The sequence below is a fragment of the Girardinichthys multiradiatus genome, chromosome 5 (genome assembly GCF_021462225.1).
Source record: "Girardinichthys multiradiatus isolate DD_20200921_A chromosome 5, DD_fGirMul_XY1, whole genome shotgun sequence".
Taxonomy (NCBI): domain Eukaryota; kingdom Metazoa; phylum Chordata; class Actinopteri; order Cyprinodontiformes; family Goodeidae; genus Girardinichthys; species Girardinichthys multiradiatus.
The window spans coordinates 51,661,092-51,679,334 of record NC_061798.1 but is presented as its reverse complement, the minus strand read 5'-3'; the positions used below and the strand labels follow the sequence as shown (position 1 = coordinate 51,679,334).

General features: G+C 43.7%; 2 protein-coding genes across 9 annotated transcripts in view; both read left to right on the top strand.

The window, feature by feature from the left end:
• Nucleotides 1-2,761: 2,761 nt before the first annotated feature.
• hmgb2a (high mobility group box 2a) lies at nucleotides 2,762-5,398 on the top strand. Its single transcript, XM_047364752.1, has 5 exons — nucleotides 2,762-2,900; nucleotides 4,031-4,190; nucleotides 4,268-4,416; nucleotides 4,498-4,672; nucleotides 4,744-5,398. Exons 2-5 carry the CDS (start codon nucleotides 4,044-4,046, stop codon nucleotides 4,909-4,911), a joined length of 639 nt encoding a protein of 212 aa, XP_047220708.1. The 5' UTR covers nucleotides 2,762-2,900; nucleotides 4,031-4,043; the 3' UTR covers nucleotides 4,912-5,398.
• A 478-nt stretch (nucleotides 5,399-5,876) lies between these two features.
• Nucleotides 5,877-18,243, top strand: part of wdr17 (WD repeat domain 17) — a 33,287-nt gene continuing 20,920 nt past the window's right edge. For 4 of the 8 annotated variants that reach the window (XR_007038190.1, XR_007038189.1, XM_047364690.1 and 1 more), the window contains exons 1-14: nucleotides 5,883-6,041; nucleotides 8,187-8,315; nucleotides 8,787-8,970; nucleotides 9,043-9,273; nucleotides 10,361-10,471; nucleotides 10,559-10,699; nucleotides 10,908-11,030; nucleotides 11,783-11,970; nucleotides 12,048-12,216; nucleotides 13,818-13,909; nucleotides 13,988-14,070; nucleotides 14,154-14,240; nucleotides 16,491-16,655; nucleotides 16,762-16,877. Coding sequence is in view for 5 of the 8 variants with exons in the window: in XM_047364690.1 (XP_047220646.1) it covers nucleotides 8,193-8,315; nucleotides 8,787-8,970; nucleotides 9,043-9,273; nucleotides 10,361-10,471; nucleotides 10,559-10,699; nucleotides 10,908-11,030; nucleotides 11,783-11,970; nucleotides 12,048-12,216; nucleotides 13,818-13,909; nucleotides 13,988-14,070; nucleotides 14,154-14,240; nucleotides 16,491-16,655; nucleotides 16,762-16,877 (1,813 nt within the window). In the remaining 3 variants the exon portion in view is untranslated. Of the gene's footprint in view, nucleotides 6,042-8,186; nucleotides 8,316-8,786; nucleotides 8,971-9,042; nucleotides 10,291-10,360; nucleotides 10,472-10,558; nucleotides 10,700-10,907; nucleotides 11,031-11,782; nucleotides 11,971-12,047; nucleotides 12,217-13,817; nucleotides 13,910-13,987; nucleotides 14,071-14,153; nucleotides 14,241-16,490; nucleotides 16,656-16,761; nucleotides 16,878-18,243 lie in introns of those variants that run through there. The other 4 variants (XR_007038191.1, XM_047364688.1, XM_047364687.1 and 1 more) reach the window with 4 other exon arrangements.

Genomic DNA, 18,243 nt, shown 5'->3' with positions numbered 1-18,243 from the left:
ATTTCCCTTTGGGATTAATAAAGTATGATTGCATTGAATTGAATGAAAGCATTGTTTACTGCCTGTAATCAGTAGAACCGACGGATCATAACACATCCTTTAAGTTCTGTGGGTTTCCAACAATAAACACAGATTCTTTGCATCCAGTTCTGGATGTTTTATGCAGTGAAACTACAGAAGAAGAGACACATTAGTGCCTCCACAGTGGTGGAGGAACTGGAGAAGTCCTTCGCCGTGAAGAGAAAAGCTAGACTCCCTGATCAGCTGTTCAGACTCAGAGGTTGAAACCATCCAAGTGTGATTGTTAACAGCATCAGGATACTCAAAGATTTGGTTGTTTGGTGGCACAGACTCAGATCATTCATCCGTCCGTCCATCCATACCTTCATAGGGAGGCATTCAGCAGGTATCCTCATCAGATTCCTAGAACCACCTCGCCTTTTTATGTGTAGGAGCATGAGCAAACTGAGCTACGACAACATTTAATTTCCCTTTGGGATTAATAAAGTTTTTTGTCACAAAGAAACAGGCTTTATGGACATCACTGCCACAGTTTTCCAGTAACACCCAGGTTAAAGCAAAGCATAAAAGAAACAATCTGCTCATGTTTTTGTGCTCTATAGCAGAGATAATAAGCTCACTAACCTCAGATATTCATTTAAAAAGCCTCTTTAAATACTAGTTGTCAAAAACTTTATGGAAATGTTGCAGCTTAAACTCTTTCTGCTGCATCTGCTACAGTGATCTATGTGCAAAAAAACTATTTTAGTCAAAAAAATACATTTTCATCTTTTCATTTTTAAACTTTCTATTATATCCTTGAACACATCTAACTAAACGTCTGAGCTAAATAATGATGCCATTTATTCCACCGCCCATCTTAAAACACATTTTATAACTGATGGTTTCTCCTCTAGCAGCTCAACCATCATCTGCTGAAACAGAGGAACCTCCTTGTTACGTAGCTCTTCAGCACATACTATGCTTCAAACGGCTCGAATAACCAGAGGAGCTGGTGAAGATCATTTCTCTCCCCAACTTTATCTTGATCGGGTGATTTTATTCTGTATACAGTCAGTATGGCAGTCAATGAGGCAGTAAGAAAATCAGTAAGACAGTCAGTAATGCAGCGATATTCAAAGTTTGTGCACAATGGGCCAAAAATCAGCGAGTTAAAATAATTTAGCAGCAATGAATTAAACAAGCAATATTTTGTTAGTTTATAAAACATTTTTATTCAGTTCCCAGCAACAAACACAAGATGTTTCTTCTAAAACCCTCGCGGCATTTAGCCAAGTTTAATGAATGGGTGTCTCCAAGTCTGTTTTTCAGTAGAAACTTGCTGGATGTTTGTGGCCTAATTACTATATTAAAACACAAGCAAAGCTGCATCTCCAACTATTGGTCCTTTTTTACACATGGATTTAATGCACATCCAGACTGCTCCAATACCTGGTCTGGATTAGATGCATCGATATGAAGAGGTCAAGGAGGGTTTATTCCAGGTTCTTTCCCTGCAGAAGATTCATAATAACTACATAATATGACCACCATTTATAGGGTAAGTCTTTTCGTTTCTATGTGAAAGAAAAGTGATGAAATTAATCATTTGACAAGAAAATAAAAACTGCAATAATTATATGAAACAGTGTTTTCCAGCTCATGTGTTATTTAAAGCTACTAAATGTGTGTTTTTTTTCTCACAGCAGCTTTAAAATCCTTCCCCATAGTCAGGTCTGTGGTCTGCAAAGATCACCACAGAGGTTCCTGCTGGGTTTCTGAATGTTGGAGTTTGAGGCATGATTTCCAGTGTCTTTTAGGCTGCAGAACATCACCCAATGTTCAAATATTTAGTAGGACCATTTTTCTACATACTTTTGAAAAACTCCTTAATGCTCAAACATTTGTCTGTAGATCTGCATTCAGAGGCATTCTTAATTAATGAGGACTAGTTTCTCAAGCAGCCATTTGCATTCACAAAAGGGAAGCTGTTGAGGTCCTTCTTTGACATGTAACCCACCCCCAGCCCACCAGGAACAATGGCTTTCTGCAGCCTGAACCACAGGCCCAGACCCACTCCAACCTTAATTAATCAGACCTATAATCATGCAGCAAGACAAACACCAGTATGATTCTGAGGAAATGCATAAAGATTTGTTTTATTTGCTGCCAGACAATAAACTAAACTTTTGGTCAACTTTTATGAATTAATTGAAACTTGAATGGTTATAATATCAAAGGTTTGTAGACAAACTCGTTGCATTTCTAAACTAGATATAATCTCCACAAAACATAAAACTGAATTTAAGAATGGAGAGAATGTCATTTTGTGGAAAAAGCAAGAAGAAATATATAGTTTGTGCCTACTTGAAGCAGACCAGGATTTAAAGGTCACAGTGGAAGTGACAAAAACGAAAACAGGTAGTTTAAAGTTGGGTTTAGCAGTAATTCTGGTCAGGTAAAACCTCAAATAAAGAGTGTTTTTAGAGGAGCAGCTATAGGGCTGGTCTAAATGTAAAACAGAACTGAAAGCAGGGCTGCGGCTTCAGGCGGACTCATGTTTCAAAAAACAACAAACGGTTGAGGCTACAGACCAAGACATTTTTATCTTCTTCAGCAGCTGCAAACAAAGAGCAATTCCGTTTCGCGCCGTATGTTTAAAAGTCCAGCACAGCCAATCAGTGATGAGAAAGAGCAGAAAAAACTGAACCCGCTCCCTCACAAAATTCGACCAATCACAACGGAGAACGAGTTGTTTGCCTTCGCGTTTGCGTTTAAATGCTTGTTTGTAGCCAATCCACTGAGGAGGGGGAGGAGCTGTGGAACCAGTTTTAGGCGGTGACAAACAGTTGCGCTTTCTTCCTCATCCAGTCGTTTACAGCTAGTGTCAGAGAAAACAGGTAAGAGGCTCTGTTTCTGACAGACTTGGGGATTTTTTTTCCTCCTTTATTCCTGTTGAATGACTGTTTGCATTAGTGGGTGTCATTACTATGTTCTAATAGATCCTCTTGTCAAGCTTTAAGAGCGACAAACTTGTACGGCCTTTTTGGCCTAAATGATATCAGCCTTAAAATTAGCTTGCATTAAATGAACAAGAAAGTAATCGGCGTTTAGATTTCTAGGAATGGAAATGGCTACTTGTGTATATTACGATGTTCTTGATGTTTTGTGGTCCGACTGGCGGAGTTGCTGCGTAAGACGCAGTTGAAACGCCATTTGCCTGCGCAGTTCGGCCACAAACACGACGAAAACTGCGCATTTTGAGTCTGAAACAAGCCTCAGGGTTCTTCTGACTGGAGGCAGTTTGTGTTGTTATTGGTTATCAGAACCTGTGCAGGATTTTTGTGTTTAGCGAATGATCTGGGCGGTTCTCCGGAGGCAAGTTTTGGCGCAGTTAGGGTTTAGGCGGGAAGATACAAAATGGAGTCGTGTCTTTTTGTCCCGAAGAGCCAGAAATCCGATTAGTGTCTGAAGACAACTACAGCCGACGTCTACCAGGCTGCTCTGGGCCTCATTAACATGTAACACCAATTAAATACGTTACATCAGTTTATGCGCAGTTTAGAACTAGATGACGTTTTATGATCCGTTTATATGGTAAATACTAGTTCTTATTTTGGATGGTTTTTTATCATGACTGCCCCAAAACAGTTTATTTAAAAGGAAGTTTTAATGAATACAAAATCTTATTTAAAATAAAAAAATAATAATGTTGCAAACATGGTGACTTTCTTTATTCAAATAAACACTGAACCTTACATGTGAATACACAGGAGGGTGTGTAAATAAAATCTAGGAGTATGAATATTTTAAAAACATGGAGTATGTTTGGGTTATTGGCTGAAATTCCAGAATGTCATGATTTGAGTTTCTTTGGGGGGGGGAGGAAGTCACTTCTACATAAAATGTAGCTGAAGAAGAAAATCAGTAATTTCTTTACTAGATACTGATCTGACTTTCAACATGTTTCAGTGGTTCAATAATCACACCTTCCCAATATTTGACCTTTTTGATTTTTTGATTTTTTAAGAGTAAGCGCAGCCATGACAAAGGACCCCAATAAGCCCAGAGGGAAAACCTCATCCTATGCCTTCTTTGTTGCAACCTGCCGTGAGGAGCACAAAAAGAAGCACCCAGGAACCAGTGTCAACTTTTCAGAGTTCTCCAAGAAGTGCTCAGAGAGATGGAAGGTAAGCTGTTTGAAACTAAACTTATTTCAGCCTCAATTTAAAATATAGGGATATTTAATGGTTCTTTGTTCTGAAAGACCATGTCGGCCAAGGAGAAGGTGAAGTTTGATGAGATGGCCAAGAATGACAAGGTCCGCTATGACAGGGAGATGAAGACCTACATTCCTCCTAAAGGTGCAAAGAAGGGCAAGAAGAAGAAGGACCCCAATGCTCCAAAAAGACCACCGTAAGTTGATAAAAGGATCATGGTTTGTGATTTGTATTAAATTCCTTTTTGGCATGAAGACATCAATCTTTTCTTCTTTAGCTCTGCTTTCTTCGTGTTCTGCTCCGACCACCGTCCCCGGATCAAGGAGGAGAATCCTGGCATCTCCATTGGTGACATCGCCAAGAAGCTGGGAGAGTTGTGGGCGACACAAGGCGCCAAAGACAAGGCTCCGTATGAAGCAAGGGCAGGCAAACTGAAGGAGAAATATGAGAAGGTATCTGCTTGGTGATATTCCGTCTGGAAAGCGGACAAATTTACTGGAATCTAATGGTGATTCTTCTGCAGGATGTCGCTGCCTACAGAGCCAAAGGAGGCTCAGGGAAGAGTGATGCTGGGAAGAAGAGTGGTCCTGGGCGGCCCCCGGCCAGGAAGGCTGAGCCTGCTGACGATGACGACGACGAGGATGAAGATGATGACGAGGAAGATGATGATGATGAGGATGATGATGAATAGGTGGTTTCTATGTGAAAGGATGTGAAGTTTGCGATGCATTGTTCAGCTTAAACCAGTTTCTTTTTGTGTGTGGATGATTGCAACATTTAGCCTGCTGTCCCTGTGGGTCTGACAGACCTGAATGTCTCCTTCTGATTCAGGGATTTAGTTTTATATCCTCTTAGTCCACCATGTTAATTCTACTGAACTCGGGTTTGTTACACCTTAGAACCTTGTTGCTATTTAAACAGCAATGAATTGGACTGAAGCTCCAGCAACGGACGGCAGGAGAACATCTATTATTATTTTTTTTTTGTTTTAATATTGTTTCTGGAAGCACTGCTTGTTTTCTGTTTTTAGTGGTGCTGGGTTTTTTTTTTTTTACTGTTTTACTACCAGGATGTTTCTGTAGCTTGATTAAAGATGTTTGCAGCCATTTTTAAAGTGGAACTTTAAAACCTGTAGAACGAATTTTCTTTTTATAATAAAATTTTGTATATTGATTATAGCATGAGTTTGTGACTTGATTTAAATGAGAGAGAACAACCTGCCGTCCAGGTAACATGAAGACCTTGCATTAAAAACAATAAGATGAAGCCAGGCGTATAAACGAACTTGTTCCGTTCTGAGTTGGACTTGTTTTGCAGCTGCCGAACCTGGAAACAATGCGGACCGCTAAGCCCAGCATTCTAGAACTAAATATGAGGCCATCTGCCAGACGGGTCAGGTTTGGACCGAGCTGGGTCACACAAGTAAACAATGTGGGAGTTTGACAAAACTTACTCCAGAACATGTTCTGAATAACACGCTGCTGGATCATGACGTGGACTTTGTTTTAACTAGGACCTGGGCAACATCTTTGAATCGATTAATTGATCCTTATTTTCAGCTTTATGTACTTTAATTTCTAATGAATAAAAACATGAACGCAGACAGACACCGCACCTCTTGAACGTCCAGACAGGAACAACGTTATGACCGACACTCCAAGCGGCCAATAGGTGTTTAAAACGATCAATCTCGTGGGCCAATCAGGCGCCGCTGCGGTGGTCCCGCCTCGCTTGGACGACGCTGAACAGCAGCAGGAGCGGCAGGACTCCATTCAGCACCTGTGAGCTGTCCGTCGCGGTCCAGGCTGCTGACACCTGACGGTAAGAGAGAAGCAGACACACACCTGGCTGCTGGGCAACAACATCAGACACAAACATGACCGAACAACGCGAAAAGCAGCGATAAAACCGATGCTAACCGCGCGTCTGTCAGCGCGCTGCCGCCGCCGCGCTGACGTCGCGCAGGTGTCTCCAGAACGTCTGGCACAGATTAGTTGGTGTCGCTGAGACCTGTTGCAGCTTCATCCGTCCTCCTGAGATCCAACCACAGACCCGTCACCTCTGCGTGACCACAGTTCGTTTTCATCAGTATCAGTGATTCTTATTCAGGCCGTTTGACGTGAACGCGTCCGCGACTCTTTGTCACGAGTGGACAGATGCTCTGTGACATAGCGATGATGTCTGCATAAAAACCCAGAGAACATTCGGACTGTGACTAATGATGAATCAGTTCAGTCAGAACCGGACCCGTTTCGTGCCTCTCCGCGTCGCCTTTGGGTCCTGCTGGGAGTGCTGGTCTCACCTGGGGGGCGAAGCTGGGTTTACTGGAGCTTTTTTAACGGTGCGCAGTAAAAATAAATCATAAGGTTCAGAACCTTAAAAGGTCCCTCCTGTCACATAGAACCTGAAATGTTAGGAGAATAAGTCCAAGGAAGGAGCATCCTGAGGATCTTCTGAATCTGGTCACCATGTCCTCCATGGAGGAGGCCACTCTGGACATTGTGGGGGTTTGGTGGTTGCCTAGGGCAACACATATGAGCTGGCAGACCGTGGTGGTGGTCCCAGTATTTAAGAAAGGTCCGGAGCATGGAAAGGTCCTGCAACATTGGACCAGAGCAGATTGGGTTTCTGGTCTACATGTGTTTTGTGGGTCTGGACAAGGCATATGATGGTGTTCTTCAACACACTTTGTGGGAGGGTACATGCTAGCTAACCTTGCATTTATGGGCCTTCCAGTCCAGGTATAGCTTAACCAAAACCTGTGTCCATGTTCTCCACAATAGGGAGTTTGTTCTCAGAACAGGTTGGGCTTTTTCAGGGCTGCCCATAGCCTGATCCAGTTCGTGGTCTTCCAGGAACTCTAGGGGCAGTCATGGAGAGGACGGTGTCTGGTTTGGAAACATTGGGGTTTTGATGTGGTTCTGCTGGACGTTGTGTGTAAGATAGAGTTTAGATCAGGAATGCTGAAAGACCAGAAAACATGGGGAAATATAATAAATCAAGATTAATAAATTTGTTCTGGATCAAATATTCATGTGAAGGAAAGGAAAGTCTGGTTCTGTTTTAGAGTTCATTTTCCAGAAATCCTGAGCTTCCATCTGCAGCCTGAATCGTTTCTCCATCAAAGTGCTCATTACTGCTCAGATTATCCTCCCTGATTATCCGTTTTAAATAGAAAAGACGATGAGAAATTGACATGTTAATTGGCCTATTTGCACCTTACAAGACGAGGTCGGGGGAAACGGCCTCGCAGGTGTTTGAAGAACACCTTTGATTGATAAATTCAGCTGGCCTGATCGCTGTCTTCTTACCTTTTTATTTATAAAAAAGTTATTCTCAAAATTCATCTAAAGCCACATTAATAAATAATGGAAACTATTGGATTTCCTGCATCAATGTCTTTTCATGTAACTTTATAAAAACGCAGCGTCAGTAGCAGCCGCTGCGTTTCCTGCAGATCAGCAGCAGCGTTAGCCAATCACAGCAGAGATTATTTCAATCTGCTGTTTAATCATCTTACTCTCTACAACCTGTGCATGCATGTGTTACAGCAATAAAACTCCTGTTAAAAGGACGTAAGACTCCAAAATACCTCAATAATTCAGAAAGTGTTAATGTGAGTTCTAGACGGCTCCAAACATGATCCGTCAAAATGTGGTTCAGATTCATGTTTTCATGTTTCTGAGAGGATTTTTTTATTATTCATTTGAGGAGGGCAGTTATTCACAATAATTAACAATACAAGTAAATCTGTCAATATTCAATACACATAAGTACGAGATAATGAATATAAAACTCCATCAAGATATGAAACCTCACTTAGTGAAATAATAAGAGTAACAAATAAAATCAAGTTTCAAGCTTTCATTCCTTCAGAATCCTGTGTTCATATTATTGCTGATGATTTCGATTCATGTTTTCGTGTCTCTGCAGGTGATTTAGATGAAAATGTTCTTGTTTTTGCAGGTGAGGATGGCCAAGGTGAAGCAGGTGGGCCTCCTGGCAGCAGGCTGTCAGCCCTGGAATAAAGATGTGTGTGCAGCTAGTGGAGACCGCTTCGCCTACTGTGCTACTTTGGCCATCTACATCTACCAGGTGTGTGTTCATGAGGGCAGTGAAGGTAACGGTATGAGCCTGCTGGATCCAGGTTTTACTGTAGCACAGAGGAACCATCACACTGAGTCACCTGTGGTAGATGAACAGATTTCTGATGCTTGAAGGTCTGAATGAGGCTGTGTCTGGTTTTGAAGGACAAATTGGACCTACTGTGTCCTACAGATGTAACATTATCCTTTCAGCTGAAATATTCTTAGCAGCAGTGGTGGCTGCACCCTTTTCTTTAAAGGTAACTGTTGGAAGACAATGATTTCAAGTATATCTGCTGGGCCTTTAAAATGAACCAGTCTGCTGATTAGATGGAGTGATTTCAGCGCCACATTTCTACATTTCGGTGCCAGGATTGATCCCTGAGGAACAACCTCGAGCTTAGAGCTTCTACCTGTACACACCTACCTATACCTGACAGTTAAGCCCAGATGTTTGTTTCTCTCCATGACCTTGTTCCAGCTGGACCAGCAGTACAATGAATTCAAGCTGAGGTCCATCATGTCGGAGCACAAAAAGACCATAACAGCGATCAGTTGGAGTCCTGACAACCCGGATCTGTTCGCGTCAGCCTCTGCTGACAATCTGCTCATTATCTGGAACGTTGCAGAGAAAAAAGCTGTAGCGAGGCTGGACAACACTAAGGGTGAGTGACCAAACATCTCCAGCCCGTGTTGGTCTGCTGTCCCACCTTTAAGCAGTCGCCTGTCTTCCTCAGGTGTCCCTGTGTCCGTCAGTTGGTGCTGGAACTCGGCCGATGGAGTGGCGTTCGTGTCCCAGCGTGGTCCGCTCTGCATCTGGGATTATGGAGGTTCTGACCCAGGGGTCACTGTGCACAAAGAAGCCCACTCCTTCCTGTCTGATATCTGTCTGTTCCGATGGCACCCCACCAAGAAGGGCAAGCTGGTGTTCGGGCACACCGATGGAAGTTTGTCTGTTTTTCAGCCAGGTGAGGATCAACAACATGTTACTCTGCGATTCTTCAACAGAAAGTAATCCCAGCTGCAGAAACAATGAGTAGAAAAGTAAGTACACCCCTTAATCCATCAGTTTACAGAAGCACCTTTAGCAGCAGTAATTCTTCAGTGCTTGTTTTCAGTCAACCAAGCTGAGGTCTGGACTTTGACTAGGCCACTGCAGTGCCTTCTTCTTCAGTCATTCTGTTGTAGATCTGCTGTTTGGAACATTGTTCTGTTGATGACCCAGGTTGGACCGAGCTTTAGCTGTTGGACAGATGGACTCCAGATTACTATGATGTTCAGAGGAGATCATGGTCCACTATATGGCCGCAGGATGTCAAGGTCCTGTTACTGCAGATTATCATCCCTCCGCCACCATACAGTTTGTATGAGTGTTTGTGCTGATCTGCTGTGCTTGGTTGGGGTCAAACATCTCTTCACAGCTGTGTCCAGGACGTGGGACACATTATTTAAGAGGTCTTATTGTTTCTCAGATGCAGCTTTGAAAACCTGCTTTGTGTTCCTGTTTTGTCTTTAGAGAGAAAAGTCTTTTTCTTTCAAGCCCCTCAGTGTTTTTCTAATTGTCTTGTGATGACCTTTAAAATTTGACCTGCTTTGACCTTGGGCTGAATCTGCTGGGACGTCCACTTCTGGGAAGATTGGCAGATGTCTGAGATGTTTTCCTCTTGGGAATAATCTTCCTCTCTGCAGAATGATGGATTTCAGATCATTTAGAGGTGACCTTCTAACCCTTCCTATGTTGATGTGCAGCAACAGTTGTTGCTCTGTCTGAGGTCATTGCTGATGTTTTTCCACCTTGGCATTGTGCTAACAAACACCTGTATGCCTCCTTAGCAGCAACGTGACTAAATTCCTGCTTTGGTTGAGGTGCTCACTCTGATGATGATCAGTTCATTGAAACATCAGATCTGCAGCAGCTGGCTGAGACTTCTCCAAGCAAATGGCAGCAGGAACATTGGACCTTCTTTTTATTACCTCCTGCTTTAGTGGGTTTAGTTTCTGTTCTGTTGTTTTATCATGATAATCGCTCCTCACTAACCTCTGTTGTCTGACCAGGGAGTAAAAGCCAGAAGCACGTGCTGCGTCCAGAGTCTCTAGAAGGGACGGATGAAGAGGACCCTGTCAGTGCTCTCGAGTGGGACCTTCTGTCAGCTGACTACTTACTAGGTCTGGTTCATGTTTTCTGAGTCATAAGAATCTGGAACCACAGTCACAACCTCAGGCTTTTAACTTCTGCCACATCTTGTGCCACAGTGTCAAACCTCCATAACGGCATCAGGCTGGTGGACAGCGAAGGTCTGGCGTGCATCACGTCCTTCTGTTTCCCCTCAGCTGCTGCATCTGTTCAGTGTTTGGCCTGGGTCCCCTCGGCTCCGGGGATGTTCATCACTGGAGGTAAAATCCAGTGTGTGGGGCATGGGTTTTACTTCTGCAAGCAAGTGCTAGTCACTGCTGAGGAGAGCTTCATCCAGCTGGTGTGTGGGACTGTGTGTAGAAGCATATCTGAATATGACTGAGAATGTTTGGATTTGAGACAAACTCACTGCGTAAAAACTGGATTTTTCTGTCATTTATGGGCAGAGTGATTTGTTTCTGTCTTCAGATTCACAGGTCGGGGTGTTGAGAGTTTGGAACGTGTCTCGGTCCACTCCGTTGGACAGCTTTAAGCTGAAGAAAACAGGATTTCATGCTCTGCACGTCCTCAACTCCCCTCTCACCAAAAAGGGTAAATCCAGAGCAACAGAAGCACAAACACCAGGATTTTTTCTCCGTCGTCAAACTCAGGGATATCCATTGTGGATTAGACTCTAAAATAGAAGGAAATCTATCAGCTTCTTGGAGCTTCCTACTAAAATGACCCATATTTCAACATGGCGCCTTTATTAACAACCCTAACATGAACAGAATCTCCTAAAATAAATGGACTGAATTATCTAGTGACACGAACCCCTCTAAAGCTCTTTATACTGGAACCACACTAACCCATTCATATACTGATGCAGAGATAGCTGGAATCAAACCCACAACCAACTCCTCTTCCCACTGAGCCATGGTGTGAGGATTCTAATCAGCTGTGGAATAGAAAATAATTTGAGGTCTAAAGTAAACACGCCCTGACTGCACATAGTGGCCCTTTAGCAAAGTCACAACTTAACAAATACATTTTGTTATTTCAACACAACATTTCTGTATTTCACAAATAACCTAAATGTACTTGAGGTATTTCTCAGACTTGTTAGCGCCACCTTGTGCAGTATTGTAAACTAAATGTTGCTTATTTCTGAGTATTCAGTTTCAACAAATCATTAAACAGTTTTCTGATGGATCTTACCAAAGATTATGGTTTAAATGTTGTGGTTTCTCCAGATTTTCACCTCTGGACTTGCCTCTGCTGTAATAACAGCCACAGTTTAACTGTCCTGTTGGACTCTGTGAACCAAGACCAATGCTCAGGCTGTCTCTGCTCTCTCTCTGCAGCTCAGGGCTCCTGTTCTCCCAGTAAAAGCCAGCACACCAGTTCCACCAGCGAGGCTGTCCCCCCCCCAACCCTGTCCCAGAACCGGGCCTTCTCTCTGCCGCCCGGCCATGCAGTGTGCTGCTTCATGGACGGTGGTGTTGGACTCTACGATATGGGAGCCAAGAAGTGGGATTTCCTGCGAGACTTGGTACTCTAGTTTAGTCAGGGAAGCGGAGCTGTTCTCTGTGCTCTTGCTCTGTTACATCTTGTTTTTGTTGTTTCCAGGGTCATGTAGAAACCATCTTTGACTGCAAGTTTAAACCAGATGATCCCAACCTGCTGGCGACGGCTAGTTTTGATGGAACCATAAAAATCTGGGACACCAACACGCTGACGGCTGTTTATACCTCCCCCGGCAACGAAGGAGTGGTTTACTCGCTGTCCTGGGCTCCAGGTGGATCAGCTGCTGACACACAGGAACTCTCAGCTAATGTTAGCATATAAGCTAGCATTTAGCAGTCTTAGCTAATATGCTAACTTATGTTAGCTAATATGCTAACAATAACTAATATGCTATTGTAAGCTAATATGTTAGCATTAGCTAATATAGTTAACTGCCACTACCTGCTATGCTAATGGTTCCTATTATGATAAAGTTAGCTAATATGCAGCATTAGCTAAAATGCTAAAGTTAGCTAATATGTGAACATTAGCATGTTGGCTAACATTAGCTTTTTATTTAAAAGTAAAAAGGCGTGAGTAGATCTTTGACAGTGACTAATGGACATGTCACCTCCTCAGCAGTGGCAGGGAAGTATCTGAGGGTGGTGCAGGAAATCAACGAGGACAGGGAGACTGTGGTGAGGTGTGAGGTAGGAAAGGCATAACACATAAGGCAACATTGTGATCTACAGTGAGAGTAGAAAGCAGGTGGAAGAAAGCCTGTAGAGGTAGGTGTAATCTGAAGCTAAAAGGAATGAAAGTGACAATATCATTGAATAACAGATGCACTCTGGTACCTGAGAGCTTGTTCCAAAGTTGGTCAGCCCCTCCGGGAAAGCTTGATCTAGGCTGTTGGGAATAAGGCTCTGGCTGATTGTTGAACCTCAGGAGGAGCATTTCAGATCTTCACCCACGCAAAACAGCTAAGGGGGTCATGGGAGTTTGGTTGTCCGGTCCATTGGTGTTTTTTTCAGTTCCGAAAGGCATTCTGTGGGAGATAAAGTGGAGCTTGTTCCAAGGGCCGATCTGACAGTGTTGCCCCTTGTCCTCATCCTGTTTGAGGTGTCTGAGGCTGAGGTTCTCAACTATGAGGGGGCTCACCTCCTCTGGGTCGAGGGTCAGAATCTGGAGCAGTTGAAGTACCTTGGTGTCTTGTGTTCAATTTATGGTTAGATGGATCAGAAAATGGGTAAACGGATTGGTGCCTTGTCTCCAGTCTTATATGGTAAACGTTGAGCTGAGATAAGCAGAGCTCTTAATTTAACCAGTTAATCAAGGTTTGACCATCACCTATGAACCTGAGGTCGGGTTAATTTCTGAAAGATGAAGCTCCCAGAAACGAGCAGCAGCTTAGTAACGGGGTGAGGAGCTGTCCCACCAGGAGGCCTCCCAGATACCTTCCTTTGCAGGCGTCTGGGCACATCTCACTGTGTGAAGACCCTGAACGTCCTGGAGGACCTATTTTGTTGTCTGGCCTGAGAACACCTTGTGATCCCCTATGATGAAATGGGGAATGTTGCTGGGGGGAGGGTTGATGTCTGAGTTTCCTTTCTGATGAAGATAGTGAATGGGTGGATGGAAACAGGAGAAACAGTGCAGGTGTAGGAGTAGAAGTACTGAAGGTGGAGGTGTTAAAGTACCTGGGGTTAACCAACCATTGCAACAAGCAGTGGATGAAAGAGGGGAAGAAGAGAATGCAGGCAGGGAGCAGTGGATGACGAAGAAGTAAAGCTGCAGGACTGAAAGGGATGGCTGCTATGAAAAGTCTTTGGTTCTGTCTCAGTCCATGTTGTTCTTCGTGGAAAAGTAGATTTTTTTCTGCTTATTTTTAAGGAGACCTGAACTGCATCGCAGGAGCGACGTCTCGTAATGGAGCGTTTATCTGGGACGTCAGGAAAGGGAAAATCATCACCCGATTTAATGAGGTCTGTTCAGGGCTGAAAGCTGCAGAAACAAACTTTATTGGGGTGGTGAAGTTACAGACTGATGGTGTTTTCTTTCAGCACGGTAAAAATGGAATATTCTGCATATCGTGGAGCCACAAAGACTCCAAGAGAATCGCCACGTGCAGTGGAGATGGATTCTGGTGAGCTTTCACCTGCTCTAACAGCCGGGTTCGGTGTAAACCCCACACAGATGACCTTTGTGTGTGTTTTCTATTTTTTTCAGCATTATCCGGACCATTGATGGGAAAATCCTGCATAAGTACAAACATCCTGCTGCTGTGTTTGGCTGCGACTGGAGCCAGAACAACAAGTAAGACCTCAACCTCTGGGATTTATTGTCCAAGCAGGTGTAAGAATATCTGAGTAAACTAGGGAATAGATTGAAAAAACAAACGTGTTTTTGATGTGCTTAATTTGGCCAAATTCATTAAAGACTCCAAATATGTAGAAAACACAACTGTTGTTGTTTGAGTTAGCATAAAAAATCCAGAATTTCCTCCGTCTGACTGATCTAAGGTCTGTCACTTCATTTGTCTTTAAAGGCCAAATAGCATCATGTTTTATTTTAAAACCTTAAGATATTGATCACAATCGATCTTACTATTGTTCTTTAATTTTTAAGGATCTTAAAAAAAAGCTTTTTGAGTCATGGCTTTAAAACTGGAGCTGGACCTCCACATATGGATGATGACGTAGCATCTGTTTCTGCACCGTCTTCAAGCCTGTTACTGTCTGTAGCTGTAAACAGAAAACTATTGTTTTTCCAGAGAGAAAGGATCTTTTCATACTAATAAGACATATGGCCATGCAGCTGCTTGTTAGTGGCACAGAAAAAGGAAGGAGTGAGCCCTTTGCCACAAAGATCATCCATGTGGGGCTTGTGGGTGAGTTTAAGGTGAGGTAAACAGCTGAAACAGTCAGTCAGTCATTTTCTACCGCTTATTCCATAGTGGGTCGCGGGGGAGCTGGTGCCTATCTCCAGCAGTCTATGGGCGAGAGGCAGGGTACACCCTGGACAGGTCACCAGTCCATCGCAGGGCAACACACAAACAACCATGCACACACTCATTCATACACCTAAGGGCAATTTAGAGTTACCAATTAACCTAACAGGCATGTCTTTGGACTGTGGGAGGAAGCCGGAGTACCCGGTGAGAACCCACGCATGCACAGGGAGAACATGCAAACTCCATGCAGAAAGACCCCAGGCCAGGAATTGAACCCAGGACCTTCTTGCTGCAAGGCAACAGTGCTACCAACTGCGCCACCGTGCAGCCTAGCTGAAACAGTCTCCATTGGAAATACATTTTGCTTATTAAACAGTTTAAAACTTGCATCTATGGGATAAAACAACTTAAAGCTGAGGGAGAAGGACACAAGACAGTTTTTGCCACGGCTAGGTCAGACAGCTGGAGCAGGGAATCAACAGTCAGACCTCTGAGGTGCCCGTGGGTGTTGTTTGTGAGCTTAAATTTTAGTAGGTAAGAAAATGTATTCTTTTACAGTGTTTTTCACTTTGTTCCTGTTTGGTTAACTATGATCATTTGCTTCAGCTGTGTTGTTTTTTTTTTCTCAGTGTCTGAGCCAAATGAAGGAGGGTGTTTGTTAAGCTGCTGCTGTTTCTGAGTATTGTAGCTTCTCTTCCATCCACTACATGTGCTAACATTCATGTGAAGGGTCTATTAAGGCCTGAAAAACTAACCCCTACCTAACTAACAAGCACAAACACAACAGAAAATGATCTGTGCCCTAAAACGACCTGCTTTGTTCTTTATAATCAGCTCAGCAGCGACCTCCTTTGGTGAATCACAGGTGTAACCGTGGCAGGTTGATTCAAGATATCATGGTGCCATGGTTGTTTCATTAACCCAATGAGATGGGAGGAAGGCATCTGAATGTGCTTCAGGGAGGAGAGTGCCACTTACCCAGGACTCTCAACATGGACTTTATTAAACTTTGGTCTGGGAAAGTTTTTGCTCCCTAGTGAGGAGCTGGGCCTGTTCCCTCCTGGACCGGACTCAGAGGATGGGAGTACCAATTTACTGTTTTTCCTGAACTCCACACTTAGCAGAAAAGGACACAACAAAGATAAACATTAGAAGTTATTAGAGATTAAAATTAGTTAATCAAAGCAACAAATCCTGAAGCAACATAATAAAGCCTGATGATAGAAGTACACTATACTGCCAGAAGATTTGGGCCATAGCACCAAACCATGAATTCTGGTGTTCCAACCCGTTCCATGGCTGCATGTGTGGAGAGACTTGACTGGCCTGCAGAGTCTTGATGTTAGAGCGGAGGCTGCAGTCCTGGTTTTCTTTAACTATGAACTCAATCCTAAACTTTGGAAGATGTTTACAGAATAGTTCTTAATAGAGATTAAGAATAGGATGTCATCAAAGTTCTTGTAGAAGTACTTTTGGCCATTTATTTAACCTGAAAAAATAACAAAATCAAAGAACATTTCAGTGTTAGAATCATCAGTTGTGTCCTCATAAGGTCAGAAGATGTTTCTGTTGAACCTTGAAGTCCGGGAGCTTTAAGGCATCTTTTCCTCCAGGGACATGATAGCGACCGGCTGCGAGGACAAGAACGTGCGTGTGTACTACCTGGCCACCAGCTCGGACCAGCCTCTGAAGGTTTTCACCGGACACCTGGCTAAAGTTTTCCATGTTCGCTGGTCTCCGCTCAGGGAGGGAATTCTGTGCTCCGGATCAGACGATGGGTAAGAGTCGACGCTGTTTCTGGATCAAGATAAGATTATTGCTTTGGGTTCTGTGCTGGCGGTTTTATGTGGAGGAATCTGTGTGGATGTTTGTATGTCGGATCAGCACCGTTCGTATATGGGACTACACTCAGGATGCTTGTATCAACGTGCTGAGCGGTCACACGGCGCCGGTCAGAGGCCTGATGTGGAACACGGAGGTTCCTTACCTCCTCATCTCAGGTACACCACCAGAAACTGTTTGCTGGTTTATATGATTTCTCTTGTGACCCGTATGGTCCACTGGGACAATTCAGTCTTATACAGTGCTTTACAAAAGTATTCGCACCCCTTGAGCTTTTGTAGAGAAACAAAGGTCAAAGTAATTTATTGGCTCTTAGGTTGCAGAATCTAATTAGAACTTTTGATCTAATAAGAACACATACACTAGTTAGAATGGCCTAGTCAAAGTCCAAACCTAAATCCAACTGAGAACTTGTGACAAGACTGGAAAATTGATGTTCACAGATGTTCTCCATCTAATCTGACTGAGTTTGAGATGTTTTACAAAGACCAAAATGTTAGTCTGTAGATGTTCAAAGCTGGTGGAGAGAAACCCTAGAAGACCTGCAGCCAGAGGAGGTTCTACAGAGGACTGACTCAGGAGAGCTGAATGTGTGCTACACCTTTAAGATTTAAATAAACTCATTTTTGTTTTGTTCAGCTTCACCACTTTGTGCTGGTCTGTCACATAATAGATAAAATATGATTGCCATCCAACTAACCATCCATCTGTCCATCCATCTGTCCATCCATCCATCTGTTCATCCATCCATCCGTCCATCCATCCGTCCATCCATCTGTTCATCCAACTAACCATCCATCCATCTGTTCATCCATCCATCTGTCCATCCATCCATCTGTTCATCCATCCATCCGTCCATCCATCTGTTCATCCATCCATCCGTCCATCCAACTAACCATCCATCCGTCCATCCATCTGTTCATCCATCCATCCGTCCATCCAACTAACCATCCATCCGTCCATCCATCTGTTCATCCATCCATCTGTTCATCCATCCATCTGTCCATCCATCCATCTGTCCATCCACCCATCCGTCCATCTGTCCATCCATCCGTCCATCCATCCGTCCATCTGTCCATCCAACTAACCATCCATCCGTCCATCCATCTGTTCATCCATCCATCTGTTCATCCATCCATCTGTTCATCCATCCATCTGTTCATCCATCCATCCGTCCATCCATCTGTCCATCCATCCATCTGTCCATCCATCCATCTGTCCATCCACCCATCCGTCCATCTGTCCATCCATCCGTCCATCCATCCGTCCATCTGTCCATCCAACTAACCATCCATCCGTCCATCCATCTGTCCATCCATCCATCTGTCCATCCACCCATCCGTCCATCTGTCCATCCATCCGTCCATCTGTCCATCCAACTAACCATCCATCCGTCCATCCATCTGTTCATCCATCCATCTGTTCATCCATCCATCTGTTCATCCGTCCATCCAACTAACCATCCATCCGTCCATCCATCTGTCCATCCATCCATCTGTCCATCCACCCATCCGTCCATCTGTC

Bases quoted from the DNA above. Each gene is read 5' to 3' on its own strand.
- hmgb2a (XM_047364752.1), top strand. From the start codon at position 4,044: ATGACAAAGGACCCCAATAAGCCCAGAGGGAAAACCTCATCCTATGCC. The intron at 4,191-4,267 runs GTAAGCTGTTTG...TTGTTCTGAAAG, and splicing joins AGTGCTCAGAGAGATGGAAG to ACCATGTCGGCCAAGGAGAA. The intron at 4,417-4,497 runs GTAAGTTGATAA...TTTCTTCTTTAG, and splicing joins AATGCTCCAAAAAGACCACC to CTCTGCTTTCTTCGTGTTCT.